Consider the following 17,976-nt stretch of genomic DNA (forward strand, 5'->3'; position numbering starts at 1 on the left):
TTGAGCCCATTGCCCCTTGTCCTGTCCCCACAGACACTGGGAAGAGGCTGCCCATGTCCCCCTGTGTCCCACCCTTCAGATATTGATAACCATTGATCAGATCCCCTCTCAGTCTCTTCTCTCCAGGCTGAACAGCCCCAGCTCACTCAGCCTTTCCTCACAGGGGAGATGCTCCAAGCCCTTCACTTTCATAGAACAGAAGCCACCTTGCTCATTGGGTCTCCAGAATCCACAAGGAATTTGATTAGGCACCAAGACTGCACTTTGCTGAAAGCCCATCGGGTGGCTGCAGCATTAAACACTTCCACATTTTCCTGTTTTCCCCATTTTTCCCATGTTTTTAGTTGGATATCTTCAGATGGCATTTCCTGCCCTGCAGACAAGGCTGCATGGCAGAGCCTCTGGCACAGGCAGCCAGGGGAGGGTGAAAAGTAGTGTCAGCATTCTCTATAAAGAACTGGCTTTCCTTAGAAAAACTCCAGGGGTGTTTTTTTTTGTTGTTTTTCCAGGAAAAAAAGTAAAAATAAACCTGAGAATGTGCTGGCATTCCTCCCTGGAGCAAACCCCTCTGATTTCATTAGCAAAGAAAGCACCTTTGCTGGGCTGGCCTTTATTTACAGATCCAGCTTCCAAATTCCTACTTGGCAGAAGTGGGAGACTTTGCACGGACTCCAGTATCAAATCCAAACTGGGGCAGATTGAAGGGAGATGATGCTTTGAGGATGATGCTTTTTCCCTGCCCTGCTGAGCAGCTCTGCACAGCGTGGCTGGGATGTCATGCCTGAGGCCAAGGTGCATCCTGGCTGCTCTTGCAGAAGCTGTGGCCAGGCAGGCTTCTTGTGGGAGCTTCTTGTTGGTTTTTCCTCCCCCTTCAATCACTGTTTAACATCACTGGCAGAGCTTGTGTTGTGCAAGAGAGCTTGGGAAAGCAGAGGCTCAATGCCATTCCCAGTGGAGTCCATGGGCTTCAGGGGTGATGGCCCAAGGGCTGCCAGATGCAGCTGAGCTCACACCTCTGTGCTGGAAACTCAGGGTTGTAGCAAAGCCTTTGACCTCCTGACAAGCCAGAAGGGCACAAAGCTGCTTACAAGCAGATCCCTGGTGGAAAGTGAAGAGGGGGGACTTTCAAAGCCCTAAAGGACCATGTGTGAGGGATTTGTCCTGGAGAAGTGGTGGTGGGGAGGGAAGAGTCCAGCACCTTTTAGGAGAGCACGCTCTGGGGATGTGAAGTGCAAGGGGATGCTCTTGCAAGGGGCAAAACCATCTCTGCTTGCCACTTTGCAGCACTGGGAGTGATCCCTCTGCCAGAGGGTGCTGAAGCTGATGCAGGTGGTGGCTCACAGGGCAGGAGGAATCTGCTGCCAGTCTGCAAACGCCATGGCAAAGGCAGAATCCTTGGCACAGGGATGCAGCTGGCTGCTGGGCTCTGGTGTTGGCAAGGGACCACAGCACCCATCCCTTGTAGCAGTGCTCAGCCTTACCTGAGCGTGGGCAGCAAGCAGAGCGTTCCCCAGGTGCCTGGGATGGGTTAAATGAGTCTCCTGCCTAAAACTGGCTCCTTCTTCCTATTCCTGGCTGAGTGGAACACGCCAGCACCGAGTGCCTTTGGGGTCAGGTGAATGGGGAGACCAGACTCTGCTGCCCGATGGTGGCTTTGCTTTGGAAAGGGGTTTGAGCTGCTTGGAGGGAGAGTTGTGTGGAAGCATGAAGGCTTGCTATGGTCACCTGGTTGTGTCTTGGAGTGGATTAGGTGCTTTGTTTTCCTGAGGTGGACTGTTCAGGAGAAATGACCAGAAGTACCTGGCTCCTAACCTGCAGCCAGAGGAACAAGAGTCCCAGTTAGAGATCTGAGGGCTGGGTTCACCCTTTCTACACCACTAGATTGATGGGTGAGCACTGGGAGGAGCTGGTGGGACGTGTTCTGTGACCATCTTGTGCCTCAAACCATCTTGTGACCATCTTGTGTCCCTGCCTGTGGCAGGGGGGTTGGAGCTCTGTGATCCTTGGGGTCCCTTCCAACCCAGACCATCCTATGATTCTCAAACAGATTCCAGGTCAACCTTGTATTTCCCTTTCCTGAACCCCCTTGAAGCTTGTGCTAGGAGTGGATACTATGCTGCTTTCCTTTAGGGAGAAACCCCCCTATTTTGGTCTCAGGGTAAAAATTCACATCCCTTAACCCACCCTGAGGCACGTTCAGCAAAGCCACCGAGCTCTGTGAGCGATGCTGCCAGGCACCATCCCCACACAGATCCCACCAGCTATTTTCTTCCTCCCACTCTCTTTGCATTATCACAATGCCCCCCATGGTAGGGTACCTGTGGGGGTGGATGTAATATCCCTTGCTCAGTTCCCAGGGGAATGGGGGGGGAGGGAGGGGGGGAGGAGGAGGTGTGAGGGGACAATGCATGGGAGATGGAGGATGCTTCTCCTCTCCCCTTCCCACTCAACACAGAGGAAAGTGAGGTTAAAGGAAAAAAAGCTTTTCATTTCCCTCCCTCCTTTCAAATGATGCTGTGCCCAGAGTTACTTTCACCATTCTGTTGCATATTTTCCCCTCCTGGAGGTTCAGCAGTGTATTAATCAAGCTCTCCTCTCCTCTGATGGGATTTCTGTGGGCTGCCAACTGTGCACAGCCAGTTTGGCATCTTCTCTAACAAACCAAGGTTTAAATGGCTTTACCATTTGTATTTAGGGCTCAGCTGTGTGTGTTGCTTCTGTGGAGTTAAACTGAGGGGGGGATGATGGACCACCAAACCCAAGCCAGATTTCCTATCACACAGCAGCTGCATCCAGACAGGGAGGAATTGCTGGGTGGGGGCAGATGGAGGTAGCAGAAACCTGAAGCTGTGGGGCAGAAGATCAAATAATCTTCAGAATAATTAATTTATCTGGTTTGTGGGGCAAGAGATTAAATAATTTTCAGAATAACTAATTTCTTTGGTTTGGGGTGGGGTTACCATCTCAACCACCTCTCTGGGGTGATGCACTGGGGATGCCCAGGGATCTTCCCAACTCTGGGTGCTTCAGCCTTCCTTATGTGGGGTGAGGGAAGAAGATTCCATTGTGTGAGCAGGGTCTGAGCTGTGATACCTGGGAACTTGTCTAGACAACCTGTGCCACAGGTCAGGCAGGGAATTGGTGCTGCAGCTGCTCAGCACAAGCTCTGCCCCAGGGAATTCATCCTAATAATTCGTTATCCAGGGAGGGGGGATGTTAGTTCATCCAAAGTAAGAAATAAACAGGGGAAGACTAAATAAATAGATAAAAATAATGCTAGTGAAGTAAACAAAGGAATTCCTTGGTAGCAACCACTTCTCTTACGGTTAGTGGCCTGTAAATAGAGAGCTGGGAAAGCTGCTTGGATCATGAGGTCACTGCGGCAGCGCCAGACACCTGGGGAGCCTTGGACATGGGCTCCAGCTGGGAGAGGAGTGACCTTACATATTGGGGGACCCCATCCTGGCTGCTGCTTCCTTGCCCTGTGGTCAGAGGCTGTGACTCCCCCTCACCATCAGGTCCCAGGGCTCTGGTGACCCTTCAGGAAGGGTTTTAGGGCGCTTCAGGAAGCGGCTTTCCAAGTGCCAATCGTGTGTTGGGAGCTGGGTGCCAACTGCCACAGCAGAAAGAAGCACCCACACAAGGGACATCCAAGCAATTTGATTTTATACCTATTTTTTTCCCCAGGAATATCATTCCTGGGGGCTTTGCCTCCCCCTCAGCCTGGCACCCACACCCCCCCAGCCCTGCTCCAGCTTGGAAAGCACTTGGCCCCAGTGTGAGCCTGGTGGCACAGGAGGAGAGGACAGCAGCGTTTTGGAGAGGGCTCATAAATACAGCTTATGCTAATTGAGTGCTGGGAGCTAAGGGCCAAAGTTCTTCCAAACACAGTGGAGGTGCCAAGTCTCCACTTTCCGGAGGTTAAACTGCTTTCCTCTGATTTCTTTTCCCCCCCAAAAAAGAGAAGTGGAAGGGTCTGTGCAGCATGGCTGCACAGGGCAGCTCCTCTGGGGTCAGTGTGTCTTATCCCCTGGTGCTGCTTCTGGAGTTGGGTGCATGGGGGTCTCTGTGCTGCTGGGATGGGGAGTGCAGGAGGGATGCAGCCAGTGTGGGATGCTGAAGGCAGGAGCCCTGAGATGCTCTGGCAAGGATGTGGATGTCAAACATCAGTCTGGAGGTGTAGATCAGGATTTTCCTCCTCCCATGGGCAGTGTCCCTGCAGGTGCCTTGGGTCCTGGCTCAGCATCTTCCTTTCCTTTGCCAGCTCTGGTTGCCTTCCCCTTCCCTGCAGCAGGCTGTGATCCTGGGTGATCCCTTCCAGGACACTGCTCTTGCCCTTTGGATAGAGTGAGTGACAAGGGAGAGAGACCCTAGGGTGCAGAAATAGCCCTGGAGCCCCCCAAAGTGGGAAGCCTCTGGGTCCCTTCTCCCCCAGGTGCTGTGCTGGCAGGGCAGGGGATGCTCTCCAGCCCCAGTCTTGTGCTCTGTAGACACATGACGTTCTCTGGCTTCTTCTGAGGCTGCTGGTCTCCAGGAGAGGCTGCCTTTCTGTTTGTATCAGCTTTTGTTTTGGACAACCAATTCTCCAGAGCTCTGGGCTGAGCAGGGATGTGGGATGGATGGGCCTGACAGCACCACGTGCTCCCCAGGCCCACGCTCAGCCTCAGCACAGGGCTTTGAACTGCCCCCCGCCATCACCCAGGGGTGACAGAGCTGGGACAAACCTCACTGCCCACCCCAGGGAGCTGCTGGTGGTCCAGCTTCAAGCTTCCTTCATGCCATGGGTGAGGGGGGAGGTGTTTTCCCTTCCCCTCATGGGTGTGATCCTGACCCCAGCCCCAGGTGCTGAGCAGCATTTGGGGCTCTTGAGATAGGGGATAAAGTGTAACCTGAGCACCCAACCTGCACCCATCCTTCTCCTGAAACTTTGGGAGAAACCTGGGAGCACCAGGTACATCCCAGACCCTCTGCAGCACCATCACCCCAGGGCAGCTCATGATTAGATCCCACCCCCCAGAAATCACCAGCCCTTCCTCCATTTATACTAGTGAATGAGGGGGTTTGTTTTCATTCCTAGCCTCTGTTTACATTCCTTGTATCCTAGCTTAATTCTTCCAAAATTCTAGAAGCAGCAGCAGCATCCAATACATGACACCCTCAGAAAGGTCAGGCACAAGAAGACCTTGGCCACAGGGAAAGGCTGAAGCTTGGAAAAAATGACCACACGTGGGAAAACCTACAGTAAACTGCTGGGGTGGCTTCAAACTGTAAGGGGAGGGAAGCTCAGGCAGCTGGAGCATTGGTAGTGCCAGCTCACAGAGGCTTTGCTTTCAGGTCTGGAGATGTTGGGGTCATAGAACCCCAGACTGGGTCTGGGTTGGAAGGGACCCCAAGGATCACAGAGCTCCAACCCCCTGCCACAGGCAGGGCCACCAACCTCCAGGCCTGGAGCTACACAAGGTTGCCCAGGGCAACCTGGCCTTGAACAAGGGCTTGTGCTGGGGCTTGGATGGATGGGTGGAAGCTGATGTTGCTCCTTGGTGTTTCTCTCCAAGGGATGCACAGAATCTTGCCCAGTTCAGCCGTGCAGCCTGGGCTTCTCCTCACACAAGCTGCTGAAGGGCACGGTCCGTGCAGTATTCTCCTTATCCAGATATTTTTTTAATAAGAAGCCCATCCAAGGATGTTAATTGGGAAGACACGAGATCTTCCCTTTGGGAATGGGCTTGTGTAACTCCCTGACTGGACCTGCAGCCAGATGAACTTGCTGCCTGGGTTGAAACGGGCCCTGCCTGCTCCCTCCTTGCTTATTCCTCACTTGCACTGGTGTTTGCACAGAAAACCCTGATGCTCCAGGGAGGTAGAAATCCTGTCTGGGGCTCAGGTGCAGGGGTCAGCTCCCAGCTTTGGCTGGCTGCAGAGCCTGGATGATCTCCAAGCCTCAGTTTGTACCTTGACACTTGGAAACTGTGGGGTTTGCAGAGACAATACAGGGGTCTGTGGGTCACAACCTTCTGACATCTGAGCCATGAGCAGGACTCTTCTCAGGAGACAGGCTTTTTTGGGGTTGGAAGCTGAGGGCTGCCCTTCCTCCCCCCCCCCCCCCCCCCCCCAAAAAAAACCCTGTTGTTTCACTCTGTTTTCAAGGAGAAAACTGTGGTGTTTCTCACTTTCTCCACTGATTTATTCCTGGTTGCCTGAGGGTTTGATGCTGCTCTCATCAGGTTGGTTTTCAGCACAGTGGGATGCCTGGTTGGATGGGATGGATCCCACAAGGATGTGCCAAGCATGGCATCCTGGCTCTGAGCATCCTCCCACCCCTACATCCTCTCTCCCCCAAAAAAACCCCATCTCAAAGGCTCACTGAGAGCCAGGCAGAGCTCACAGCAGATCTTTTCCTACCTCCCTTCCAACTGCCTGCACAGGGACTGGCTGTTTGTTTGCATCAGCACTGGTCTCTATTGGAGATATCCGCCCCACAAGGAACCAGCACAGTCCTCACCCCCCTGCTCCCCTTTGCTGCTGCATCCATCACATTCAGCAGCTGGGAGATGGAGAGGTGAGAAAAATGTGCAAATATCCCTTCTTCAGCTGATGGACTTTGTGTTTCACCCTGGGACAGCATGTGGGGGCTGCACGGCTGCCCCCCAGCTCCATGCTGCTTCAGGCAGGGCTTTTTTGGAAAGCACTGCCTGGGCTGGATGAAACAGCACTGAAACCAGAGCAGGGTCCAAGAAACAAAGTGAGGAGGCAGCTTTTGATACGCACCCAGCTTTTTTTATTATTATTTTTATTTTAATTTTCTTTTTACAGGATGAATGTCATGTGATGGAGACAAGAAAACTGCCTTCCCTGGGCTTTCTGCACATGAAGGAGCCTTGCTCCTGGGTTTTCTTTAATGCCATGTGTCCCATCCCCCCCCCCCCCCCCAGCAACTTTTTTTGGGAGGGTTTGAAATACTATTATTTCCTTGGGTTTTATTTTGCTTTCCCATCCGTCTCTTCCTCCGACAGCTGTTTACATTTTGGGAGCATTACATCAATATTATCACAGCCCAGCTCCTCTCCTTTGAACTCTTGGCTTTTCTTGCTCGTGCAAAGAGATCGGTGGCCGAGGGCGAGTGCTGGTAACTGGGCAGAGGTGGGGGCCAGGGGGTCGGTGCAGCCACATGAGTGACTGTGGAGTTTACAGAATCACCAGGTTGGAAAAGACCTTTAAGCTCAATGAGTCCAACTGTTCCTGTCCTGTGCTAAACCACATCCCTGAGCACCTCATCTCCCCTCTGTTAAACACACCCAGGGGTGGGACTCAGCCCCCTCCCTGGGCAGCCTGTGCCACAGCCCCACAACTCTGCCAGGGAAGAACTTTTCCCTCCCATCTGAGCTGACCCTGCCCTGGGGCAGCTTGAGCCCATTGCCCCTTGTCCCATCTCCTGTCCCCTGGCTGAAGAGACCATCGCCCACCTCTCTGCACCCTGTCAGGTCAGTGTAGGTGGGGAGAAGGTCTCCCCTCAGACTCCTCTTCTCCAGGCTGAACACCCCCAGCTCCCTCAGATGCTCCTCATAGGATTTGCCCTCCAGCCCCTTCCCCAGCCTGGTTGCCCTTCTCTGGACTCGCTCCAGGACCTCAAAGTCCTTCTTATGGTGAGGAGCCCAGAACTGGACCCAGCACTCGAGGTGCAGCCACACCAGTGCTGAGTACAGGGGCACAATCCCCTCCCAAACCTACTGGCCAAAATTGGTTTTGGGGAAGAGCAGCTGGGTGAGAGCCCTGCTCCTCGTTATCCTCATCAGGTCCAATTCAGACTCCCAGGGATTTACAAGCTGCTTCACAGGCAGCCAGCACAGAGAGAGGGAGCGGGAGGGGTGTGAGGGTGATCCCAAAGCAGCTCTGGGGGTTTCTCCATTGGCTTTGCAGCAGCAGAGCGGTCAGAGGAGCCTCTCTCAGCCCTTTGGCAGGAGTGGGGAAGTGGATCCCTGTAAATCCAACTTCCTGCTGGTTTCTGGATTGGGGAGCTCAAGGCAGGTGGCAGCTGCTGCCTCTTGAGTTCGCAGAGAGGTTTTTAACTTCTGCAATGCTTGAGACCCTGCGTGCCCTGTCTGGGGAGGGGGAGAGAACACGAAGCCCAGGACATTCCCCCAGTGTTATATTCCCCATCTGCTCCCCACAGCCCTCCGAGCCAGCTGGTTCCAGTGCTCTCCTCCCAAACAACCCCTGAAAAGCGAATCAAAACACAAATTTCAAGGTCACTTAGGCCTTTCCTAACTATTTTTTTTTTTTACTTTTTTTTTCCATGGAAAACTGTCTTGGCTCCCAACTGCACTGGGAGAGCTTCATTCCCAGGGAGGGATTTCCCCTCCTGTTCCCGGGGCTGGGAGCAAGAGCAGCGAGGCTGCGACTGCTGCTCAGAGTATCCCCTTCTCAGGGCTCCCTCCCTCTGTGCTCTGGTTCCTCTGCTTTAAATCTCATCTCTGCTTCCTGCCCAAGGTTTTTAATATTTCCTTTTATCCCCTTTAAAAAAAAAAAAAAGGCAGCAGTAAACCTCTTTAACTTTCACCACACCAGCAATGGGGTTTATTCCTTTCTGTGGCTGCTCTTCCTGGAAATTCTGCTTTTTGCTCCAGAGTTATTGGGGGGTGGAGGGGGTGGGGAAGGTGGGAAATGCAGCTCAGAACTGAAAATACCCTTTGAGCAGCATTTTACTGGTGGAAGAAGCAATGAACAGACAATCTGAAGAGCATCCGCATCTCCTCGGCGTTTTGGATCCTCCCGCTGCTTTGATCTCTGTTCCAGACGTGTCCTCTCCCCCCTGCAGCCTCCAAACGTGTGTTTTCAGGGGGGGAAGAAGGGAGAATGAAAAGCAACTGGATCTTCCAGACACTGTTTCATCCAAGAGTGTCTCGAGCGGGGCTTATCTCCCTCCTGCAGACCCCAAACTGTCTGACAGGCTGAGAAGTCCTGGTTTGGACCCACCTCAAAAGATCTTCCCTCTTAGATGGGAAGAGGAACATAAACCCCATTAAAACCTTCCTTTCCTCTTCTCTTTCAGGGGGAGGAGAGCTCTGGGTTTGCTTTTCTCCTGGCTGCCAGGTTGGTCTCGTGGAGCTTGGCTGCTGCAGGTAGCAGCTGCACGTGGAGATGCTCCCGACGGCAAGAGGGGCTTGGGCTGGAGGGTGTGGGGGGGAAGACCCCTCCAGGGTCACATCTGCTGCCTGAAAATGAACTGAAGGTTTATCTTCCCTGCCTGGGAAGGTGGAAGACTGGTTCAACCTCCCCATGGAGATGCCCAACTGGGCTGCATGGTCTGGTCTAAGGGCTCTCAGGGCTGTGTCCCAGCCCATCCTGGTTTTGGCTGGGATAATTTCCAGCTGTTTGGGATTTAGGCTGAGGATTGTGTTGATCACACCGATGGCTTTAGCTGTTGTTAAGTAGTCAAGGAGTTTTCAGCTCCTCATACTGCCCTACCAAGGAGAAGATGGGGGGCACACAAGGAGCTGGGAGGGGATGGAGCCAGGACAGATGCCCCAAAATGGCCAAAGGGATATTCTATACCATGCTCCATATACAACTGGGCAGAGGGCTCAGGAACTAGGTGATCATTGGCTTTGGCTGGTGAGCAGTTGTGCTGTGTGTCACTCTGGGATGTTGTTGTTATTCTCATCTTCCCTTTCTGCCCTGTTCAACTGTCTTTATCTCCCCATCCCGTGGGGGAGTGAAGGGCTGTGAGGTTGTTTTATCTGCCAGATGGGTTAAACCACGACACAGCCCCAAAGTCTCACTGCGGCTGGAGAGGAGCTCCTACTCCAGCTGCCTCCTGGGCTCCTCCTCCAAAGGGTGTCCCCAGCCCAGGGAGGAAGAGGATGGAGGGAGAAAATCCCCCCTTGGGGATGCTGCTGGGGTAGCAAACTGGTGTGACCAACTGCCCCGGTGGGATGTGGCACCCTGTGGCATGGCAGGGGTGTATGCTGGCCCTGCTTTCTTTCACCCCATGGGTGGCACCTGAGCAGAGGTGGTACCCACCTGGAGGGTGGCATCTGAGCAGGCATGGCACCCAAGCTTAGTGACATCTGAGTGGAGGGAGCACCTGAGCAGAGGTGGTGGCATCCCAGCCGAGGGGGCTGGAGGTGGCACCCCACAGCCACCCCTGACCCTGTGCAGGCTTTCCATCACCAAGCCCCCACACTGGGATGAGGGCTCCCTGGGGGATTCCAGTGGGGTGCTGCAAGGAGAAGACCAGGGTGCTGCCCTGGGCTCGAAGCCTCCAGCCGCTGCAGCCCTGCTGACGAGCTGATCCCTAAAGGGTGCCACAGCCGTGCGAAGGCTGTCCCCTCTGCCGTCCTCTCCTGCTGTACCTCCTACAAGTTTCGCTCGTCCCTCCCACTCCCTCCCAATGCTCTCCTTCTGTCAGGGAGCCGGGAAAGGCTGGGGATAAGGAAAGGGCTCTGCGAGAGAGGCTACCAGTCTGGCTGGCTGCCTCCCGCGGATGCTCGGGGCCGGGGAGCAGGGCAGTCGGCGTTCCCATGGACCTCCCCAGCGGGATGCTCCTCGCCTGCTCCCTCTGCCTCCTGCCCGGTAAGCACCCGCTGCCCCTCCTGCACCCACCCCAATTTCCCAGGCGAGGGGAAGCACCCAGGAATAACTTTTGCTGACTTGGGAAAGGTGCTGGAGAAAGCCCAGGGTTAATAAGGCTGCGGGAAACGTCTTCCCTGGGAGCAGGAGGGAGGGAGAGGAGGATGAAGGGGAGTTGAAAGGGATGGAGAGCTTTGATGGGTTCCCAGGAATGAGCGGGCAGGCAGGCGGGCAGCCCAGCGTCCTCCCAGCCCCCTCTTCCTCCTCGGCTGGGCTGTAGTTGGAGTGGGATTAGGGAAGAATTCCTATGAAGCATCAGATGGCTGAGGGGGGAGGGGAAAAAAAGCCCCCCAATAATAAAGCCAGACCCTTTTACCTGGGGTAAACTTTTGTCTCCCACAGGTGGTCTGTCCCGTTGCACGTGAGGGTACTGTGCAGAGAGGGGTTAAATAACTGAGGTTTAACTTAAGAGAGGTCTGAGGCGAGCGTTTCCTTCCCGCAGGCGAGGCGGCTGCTTTCCCCCATTTGGCTGGATGGGTGCGGGACGAGCCCTGCCCGGGGGCTGAGGCGGGACGGGACAGGACAGGACGTCGGGGGTGAGGAGGGGAGGGGAGTTTATCCTTCTTTCTGGCCCCTCACCGGCGTGCAGAAGCAGCCTCACCATCTGCAGCCGTTCCTACTGCAGCTGCATCTTGGCATCCTCCGGCTGGGACCGCTCGGTGCTGCAGAAGGGGGGTACAAAAGAGCTTCTCCCCGCTCCCAGCAGCGCTGCAGCCGGCTCACCCCCCTCCCCAAAACAGCCTGCAGCACCCCTGCCCCTGCAGACTTCCCAAACATCCTCCTGGAGAGGCACACCAGGGCTTTTCTGCAGGGCTGGGTTGGTTGGAGTGGGGTTTTTTTTAACTTCTTTCATGTTTTCCCCCCCCCCTCCTTTCTTAATTGCACAGTCGCCCCGGCCTTTAAAGCTGAGCCGCAGCAGAGCTGCCTTTCTTTGCTTAATAGGGAACATGTGTGTGTGCCTTGCATGGCGGCGAGCGTGGCGTGGCGTGGCGTGGCACGGCGTGGGGCTGCCTGCGTGGAGCTGCTGGGGCCAATCGCTCCAGCGCAGAGACATCAGCCCGGGCTGGGCCGTGGGGTGAATCCCCCCCCGGGGAGATGCCGCTCGCAGACGGGTGATGGTTGTTGGGGAGCGGAGTTGGAGTGGGGGAAGCAGCGAATTGGCTGCCCAGAAATGCTCTGGGAGTGGAATTTCTGCCCACGGGTGTTTCTGGGGTTTGGGGGGGGGGGGGAGGCTGGTTGCTGCCTGAGGTGTGTGAGCAGTGTGCAGGCAGGGAAGGGTTAATTCTTCCAGCGCTCCGCGGTGGTCTCCGGACCGGGATGCGATGCTGTGGGGTGGCTGTACCAGTCCGTAGGGTTTGCTGAGGACTGGTGTTGGTGTTTTGCCATCTGGACTGAAAGCAGATCTGTGGGATGTGCGGGACCCCCCACCCTGGGGCCCCCCTGGGTGAGCTGAGGGTGCCAGGCTGGGATGTGCATCTTTGGGGAGGGTGCCCTTGATGCTGCCTATCCTGGCGTGTGCCCTCGCGCGCAAAGCACGCTCCGGTGGTGCTTTGCCAGAGGGAAACCCCCCCTCCCTGCTCTCTCTGGTGGTCCCAGGGGATCCTCCTGCATGTGGGCTCTGTCCTTGCTCCTGCATCATCCCATGGGCTTGGAGTCTCCAGAGGCTCTGTGGCATTTCTGGTGTTTCTGGAAGTTGAGGCACAGCTTCCCGTCTGGCACACTGTATCAGTGAGCCGTGGGATGGCCACTGACTGCCACCCAAGGTGCCATCAGGGAAGCTGTGACATCCAGAAGGGGTCAAGGAGGATGTGCTGGGATGCAGGAAGTTCCCTTGTGTCAGATTGTGCCCCCGTTTTCCCTCCCTGGTTTGGTTTCCCAGACAAGGCAGTCACCCCCTCCCCTCTCTTAAGGGTCACCCAGTGGAAACCAGCGTGCAAACCTATTTGGGATTGTCCAGGTGGGTTCTCAAGGGTTCCTTTGATGGTGGGTACTTAATTGTGGGTGGCTTGCACAGCCTCTGAGAAAGTAACCCACCATGCCTCCCTCACCCAACCTATGGCTTTCCTGGTGTCTCCCTGAGAAAGGGGTGGTCAGAGACCTGCTACTGTTTATTCCTGCTGCCATTTGCATTATTGCTAATGAACACATCCCTAATGACTAATCCTCAGGGCTGCAAATCTGAATAATCCCTAACTTCTGCTCCTAAAGCCACCAAACATCCCCTCCCCAGTTTTTGGGAGGCCAGAAAGCAGGACTTATGGAAGCACAAGGTACTGGTGCAGCTGACGCCCCGGCGCTGTTTGTCAGAGATTTTGTGGGTAACCAGGAATGTTACAACACACGAGCTGGTGATGACTGATCCTCTGTTCATCCTCAGCATTCCCTGGCTCCCCATCCACCGCTGCAGCAGCCACCAAACCCTGGGTTGTTTCCTAATAGCTGATGACAAATGCTGGCTTTGAGATAGCAACCTGGAGAGGAGTTGGGTGCCTTCAGCGTCTCGTTCGGCAGCGAGAGCTTAAAGGGAAGCAGAGGGACATGTGTCCCACCCTGCTCTGTCTCAGGGCCTGGGGTTTTTGTCCAAACACCCTCAATCAAGCTTAAATATTTTCTAGATAAGCCAACCCTAAGTGAAGAAAAAGTAATGTGCATAGCAGATGGGTTGTGGAGGAGCATCTGATGCCACCAAAGCCCACGTGGTGGTGAGGATGAGATCGCAGGAGCCCAGCCCAGCACTGGGTAACCAGTGGCATCCCCAGGGATGCTGAGGATGCAGGGATCACAGACCTGCTGCCCTATCGCAGAGGTTACCTCTCCTGCATGGGCTTGAGCAATGAGAGAGGAAGAAGAGCTGAGAGGAGCAAGGCCACTTTTTGTTAAAGAGCCAGGACTGAGCTGCTGGACCCCGGCACGCTCCAGGTTTTTGGCAGATGTGAGCTTTCCCCTCACCACACGTCCCTGGGCTCCTCCAGCTCACAGATTTCTCAGCCCTGCAAGAAAGCAAGAGCCCAGTGCCACACGTGTGTGTGCCATCCATACCCTTTCCCTCTAGTGCCCCCAAATTTGTACCTCCCTCCGTGCTGGCCCTGAGCACCCACAGCAGCCTGGGCTGCAGGCACGCTGCCTCTAGCAAAGGAATTTGGCAGAAGAGCCCGTGCAGATCTGACAGAGGTTCCCATGGGCCAGACTCAGCTTCATTCAGCCTTTGAGATGCTTCTCCTCCGTGTCACTGCTCTGTGTTAGCTCAGCCTCTCTCTCTGGAAACGGGCCTGAGCTGTGAAAGTGCTGGAGGGCGGTGAAATGGGCTGATTTTTCATGATGCAGGCACAAAAATTGAGTGTGTTTTCCCCACAGTAAAAAAAATAATTAAAATTAGGAAGTTGTTCTTGCAGCTCCACTGCCTGGTCTCCTTAAATCATAAAGGTTTGGAGGTCAGCAGTGAGCTAAAGCCCCAAACCTCTCACAGCAGCAGAAGCAGCTGTGGGGCATCACAGCAAGCACCCATGGGCTGCATTATGGCACTGCCCTGAGCTGCTTTGCCAGCTGTCAATCCCATTGCCTGCCCTAAGGATGCAGGCAGAGGGCACGGGCAGAGGTATGGGCAGCAGGATGATGTTTGGTCGCTGAGAGCATCCCTCTCTGGAGGTTTCCCTTCCAGGGAAGACTTTTCTTCTTTTTTTTGGCAGGAAAGGTGGTTTTTATTCCCAGCATTGTTTCCCAAATGGGTTTGATTTTTTTATTATTATTATTATTTTTATTTTCTTCTTTTCCTTTTCAATCTTTGACCTGAGAAGAATCAAAAGTCTGGACTCGCCAGAAGCTCCAGTTCGGAAAGGAGGTATTTGAGGCTTCCTGCCTTGGCAGCATCACAAGCAAAACATGTGGCTTTTGGTCACTTATTTATGACAGTGATGTCACTCCTGACAAGAAAATGAGGCTTGGTTCTTCGGGTTGCTAAATCTCCTTGACAACCTCTCAAAAAGCTCCCATTAGCTTAAGCCAGTTTAAATATTCTCCAGTTTTTGTTGGGTTTTTATTTTTTCACTTCATTCTGCCTCGAATGCACCCACATCTGTTGACTTTCTGAAATTCCTGCCCCCCTGCCATCCATCCCCTGGAAACTTTCTTCCAGATCCCTTTGTTTTTCCAGCCCACCAGCCAGCCCTGGTCCCACCACAAGCAGGATGCTCCGGCACAGTGAGCAGCACCGAGCCCCTCACAGCAATCCTCTCAATTTAGAGATCTTTGCACTTAATGAAGCATCCATGCTATTTATTTAGGGACATTCATGTTATTTATTTAGGGGTTTATGTTGCTTTTCATGACCAGCCTGGCTGCCTTTTGGAGGAGTGGAGAGCGGGGTGAACAATGGGGTCCTAAAGCAAATAGCCACAGGATAGGAGTCCCTGAGTTGTCTCAGTGTTTCTGCTCCCCAAAAACTGCTGTGCAAAATCAGAGATGCTCTGCTGAACTCAAGGAAAATCAGGAGAAAACCCATCACATCCTCTGGGACTTGCTTGGACCTCCACTTGCTCCTCATGCAAGTGATGAAGATGCCTCTTCATCACCTGGAACTGAACCTGGCTTGAAATACAAACCCCCTTCCCAAAAGACAGCCCTATCCCCCTCTCTTCCAGCCAGGTCTGGGGTCTCACCCTATCTCGCTGGTGACAGCCATGTGACACCTCAGGCTTGTCCCAGCTCCCCCTGACCCTTGTCCATCACCTCTCCTGATGGCCAGTCCTGGCCTCTGTCTCCCCACTGGGTAATGGTTAACTCAGAGGAGGTTTTAATTTGTTTTGTAATGTTAAATAAGGTCAATCTACCACAAAAAAAATGCTGGCTCCCATCCCTCCCTCTCTTTTTTTTTTTCCTTCTTCCTGCTTTCTAGAATTTCTCTTTGTAGGATTTTGAGGCTCCTTACCTCACCTCTCCTTGGCCAGACCCCGTGTTTCTCTGCTTCCAGAGCCAGCCTCACAGATTTGTTCCTAAGGCTGCAAAAAAATCAGGTTTATCCCTCACATTCCTACCACTAAAAACACTTTCTATCCTGAATTTTTCTGCCTGGAAAATGGCATTCCCAACCTCTTCTGCTGACAACCCCTTTACACCCCTATAAATACCAAACACAATCCTTCTGCTGCTTTTAAAGCCACCCTTGCTAGGAACACCAGGATCTTTCTGCACAAAGGTGAGGGAAGAGCTGGGATATCCTGGCCATCGTGCATCCTCCTCTGCAGCATCATTTGTTGTGGGGCTGTGGCACAGGCTGCCCAGGGACGGGGCTGAGTCCCCACCCCTGGGTGTGTTTAACAGACAGGAAGATGAGGTGCTCAGAGATATGGATCAGCACAGGACAGGAATGGTTGGACTTGATGAGCTTAAAGGGCTTTTCCAGCCTTGTGATGCTGGGATTCTGTGATACCTGCTGGCTGCAGGACATGGACCATGGGATGTGGGTGGCTGCAGCATTTTGCAGCCCCTCAGCGTGGATGGAGCTATTCCCCCTGCCCATGGGTGGTCTTTCCTCCATTGAATGCACCCAGTAAGGGTTTGTGGGTGCAATTTGGGGCAGCTCCTGCACCCCTGGGTAAAGCAAAGGGGCATCTCCAGCAGCCCTGAAACACCCTGGTCTTTGGGAGACTCACTTGACATCCCTGTTCACACACCCTGCAGCTGGGGGTGGCTCCTGGCAGAGGGAGGAGCAGCCAGACCCATCGCCCAAGATTTGCTCCCTGAGAGGGAAGTTGCTCTTGAAGGTGGACCTGTCTGGACTGTGAGCACCCAGGAGCTCGGAGCTGTGCCCAGGGATCCTGCCCCTGCTGTCCCATGGGATGGTGCATCCTCCAGAGCAGCCTCTGGGAGAGGTCTAAGCCAAAAAACCACCCCGCCTCCATCCTCAGGGACATCCCCCTCCAGAGCTGCTTCTCCCTAGCAAATCCCCAAGTGGCACCAGATTTCTCTTGCACAGGAAAAGTGAATCCCAACTTCAGCTCAAAACCCACAGGGACATCAGGAGGTGGCCCATGGGGACAAATGGAATGGGCAATGTGCTCCAGACTGGGCACACCTGGCGTGGGCACACGTTTCCTACGTACCCCCAGCCCATGGAGGGTACCCTCCAGTCTCCTCTCCCCTCTCCACGCTCACCCAGCCAGCCAGGGCTTCAGCTGATTCACTCTTACAGTGCCCCAGAGGAAAAGTACTTTTTCCTTTGTCATAAGCCAGAAACAAAGCCAGAAACACCTCCTGCTTTGGTCACAGCAGTGGGCTCCAGCTCAGCAGCTCTGAGGAGCATGCTGGTGCCTGCTGAGGTGAAGCCTCTTCACAGGTGGGCTGGGTAAAGGGGCTGCTCTCCAGAGCTGGTGCAGCTGCGGCCTCCAAACTCCAAATGAACCTGCTTAAAGCTGCAGCCCCAGGGCTGGCTCCTCTCTGGCCACTCAGTGCTGGAGAGGGGAGTGCTGGGAGGCTGCAGGTGAGGTAGAGCTTGTGTGGTTTGGGTCTTGCAGTCTCCTCTCCATCACAGCTGGCTGTGGGATTGCTGTGCCACAGAGCTGATGTGATGGTGCAAAACCACCCTGTCTGCCCTAGGTTTGTTTTGGGGGAGCAGCATTCTCATGGTTGTAAGAGGCACTTCTGGAACTCATCTAGTCCAAGCCCTGCTCAAGCAGGGTCACCTGGAGCGGGTTGTTCAGGGCTGTGTCTACTTGGATGGAGGCTACACAGACTCTTGGGGTGACCTGTGCAATGTCTGACCGTGGTAAAAAAGCATCTTCTCCTACCACCTCAGCACCCTGGCTGATGGGTTCCTTCTTTTTCTTCCCCCAGGGTTCAGTGACACCTTCAACATTGACACCAAGAGGCCCAAAATCATAGCTGGCTCTAAGGAGGCATATTTCGGCTACACGGTGCAGCAGCATGACATCGGGGGCAAGAAGTGGTAAGTCAGCTCTGCGCTGGGCTTTAAGAGGAGGGGGTCTGAAGGAACATACCCAAAAGGCTGAATATCTCCTCCTGCTCTCTCTGACCCTAATTTTTGGGTGGGAAGTGCTCCAGCTCCAAGGGGAATGAAGTTTGCTTTTGGTGATGCTGGTGCCAATCCAGCCTGGGCAAAGGAGAGAGTAGAAACCCTCTTCTTTTTTAAAAAGAGGTGTTTGGGAGGGAGGGGGCAGCAGCCTATTTTGTATCTGAGAGGTTTTTGGAGAGTGCTGTGCTCTGGCTCCTGCCTGGAGGCAGGTGTCACGTGTGGGGCTTTGCTCTGGGCAGGTTCATGTCTTCCTCAGGCCCCTTGGCCTCCAGCGCTCGCTGGAAACCCATTTGGGTTTTGGATGGAGGCCACCCCGTTCT

At 54.2% G+C, this 17,976-nt stretch overlaps 1 protein-coding gene across 1 annotated transcript in view; it reads left to right on the forward strand.

Annotated features, from left to right (window-relative positions):
• Nucleotides 1–10,520: 10,520 nt before the first annotated feature.
• Nucleotides 10,521–17,976, forward strand: part of ITGA11 (integrin subunit alpha 11) — a gene marked incomplete at its 5' end in the record, with an annotated part of 45,540 nt that continues 38,084 nt past the window's right edge. Inside the window, 2 exons of the mRNA XM_084267870.1 lie at nt 10,521–10,572; nt 17,458–17,569. Coding sequence (XP_084123996.1) covers nt 10,521–10,572; nt 17,458–17,569 — 164 coding nt within the window. The remainder of the gene's footprint in view (nt 10,573–17,457; nt 17,570–17,976) is intronic.

The sequence above is a fragment of the Gallinula chloropus genome (assembly GCF_964237585.1).
Source record: "Gallinula chloropus genome assembly, chromosome: 9".
Lineage (NCBI taxonomy): Eukaryota > Metazoa > Chordata > Aves > Gruiformes > Rallidae > Gallinula > Gallinula chloropus.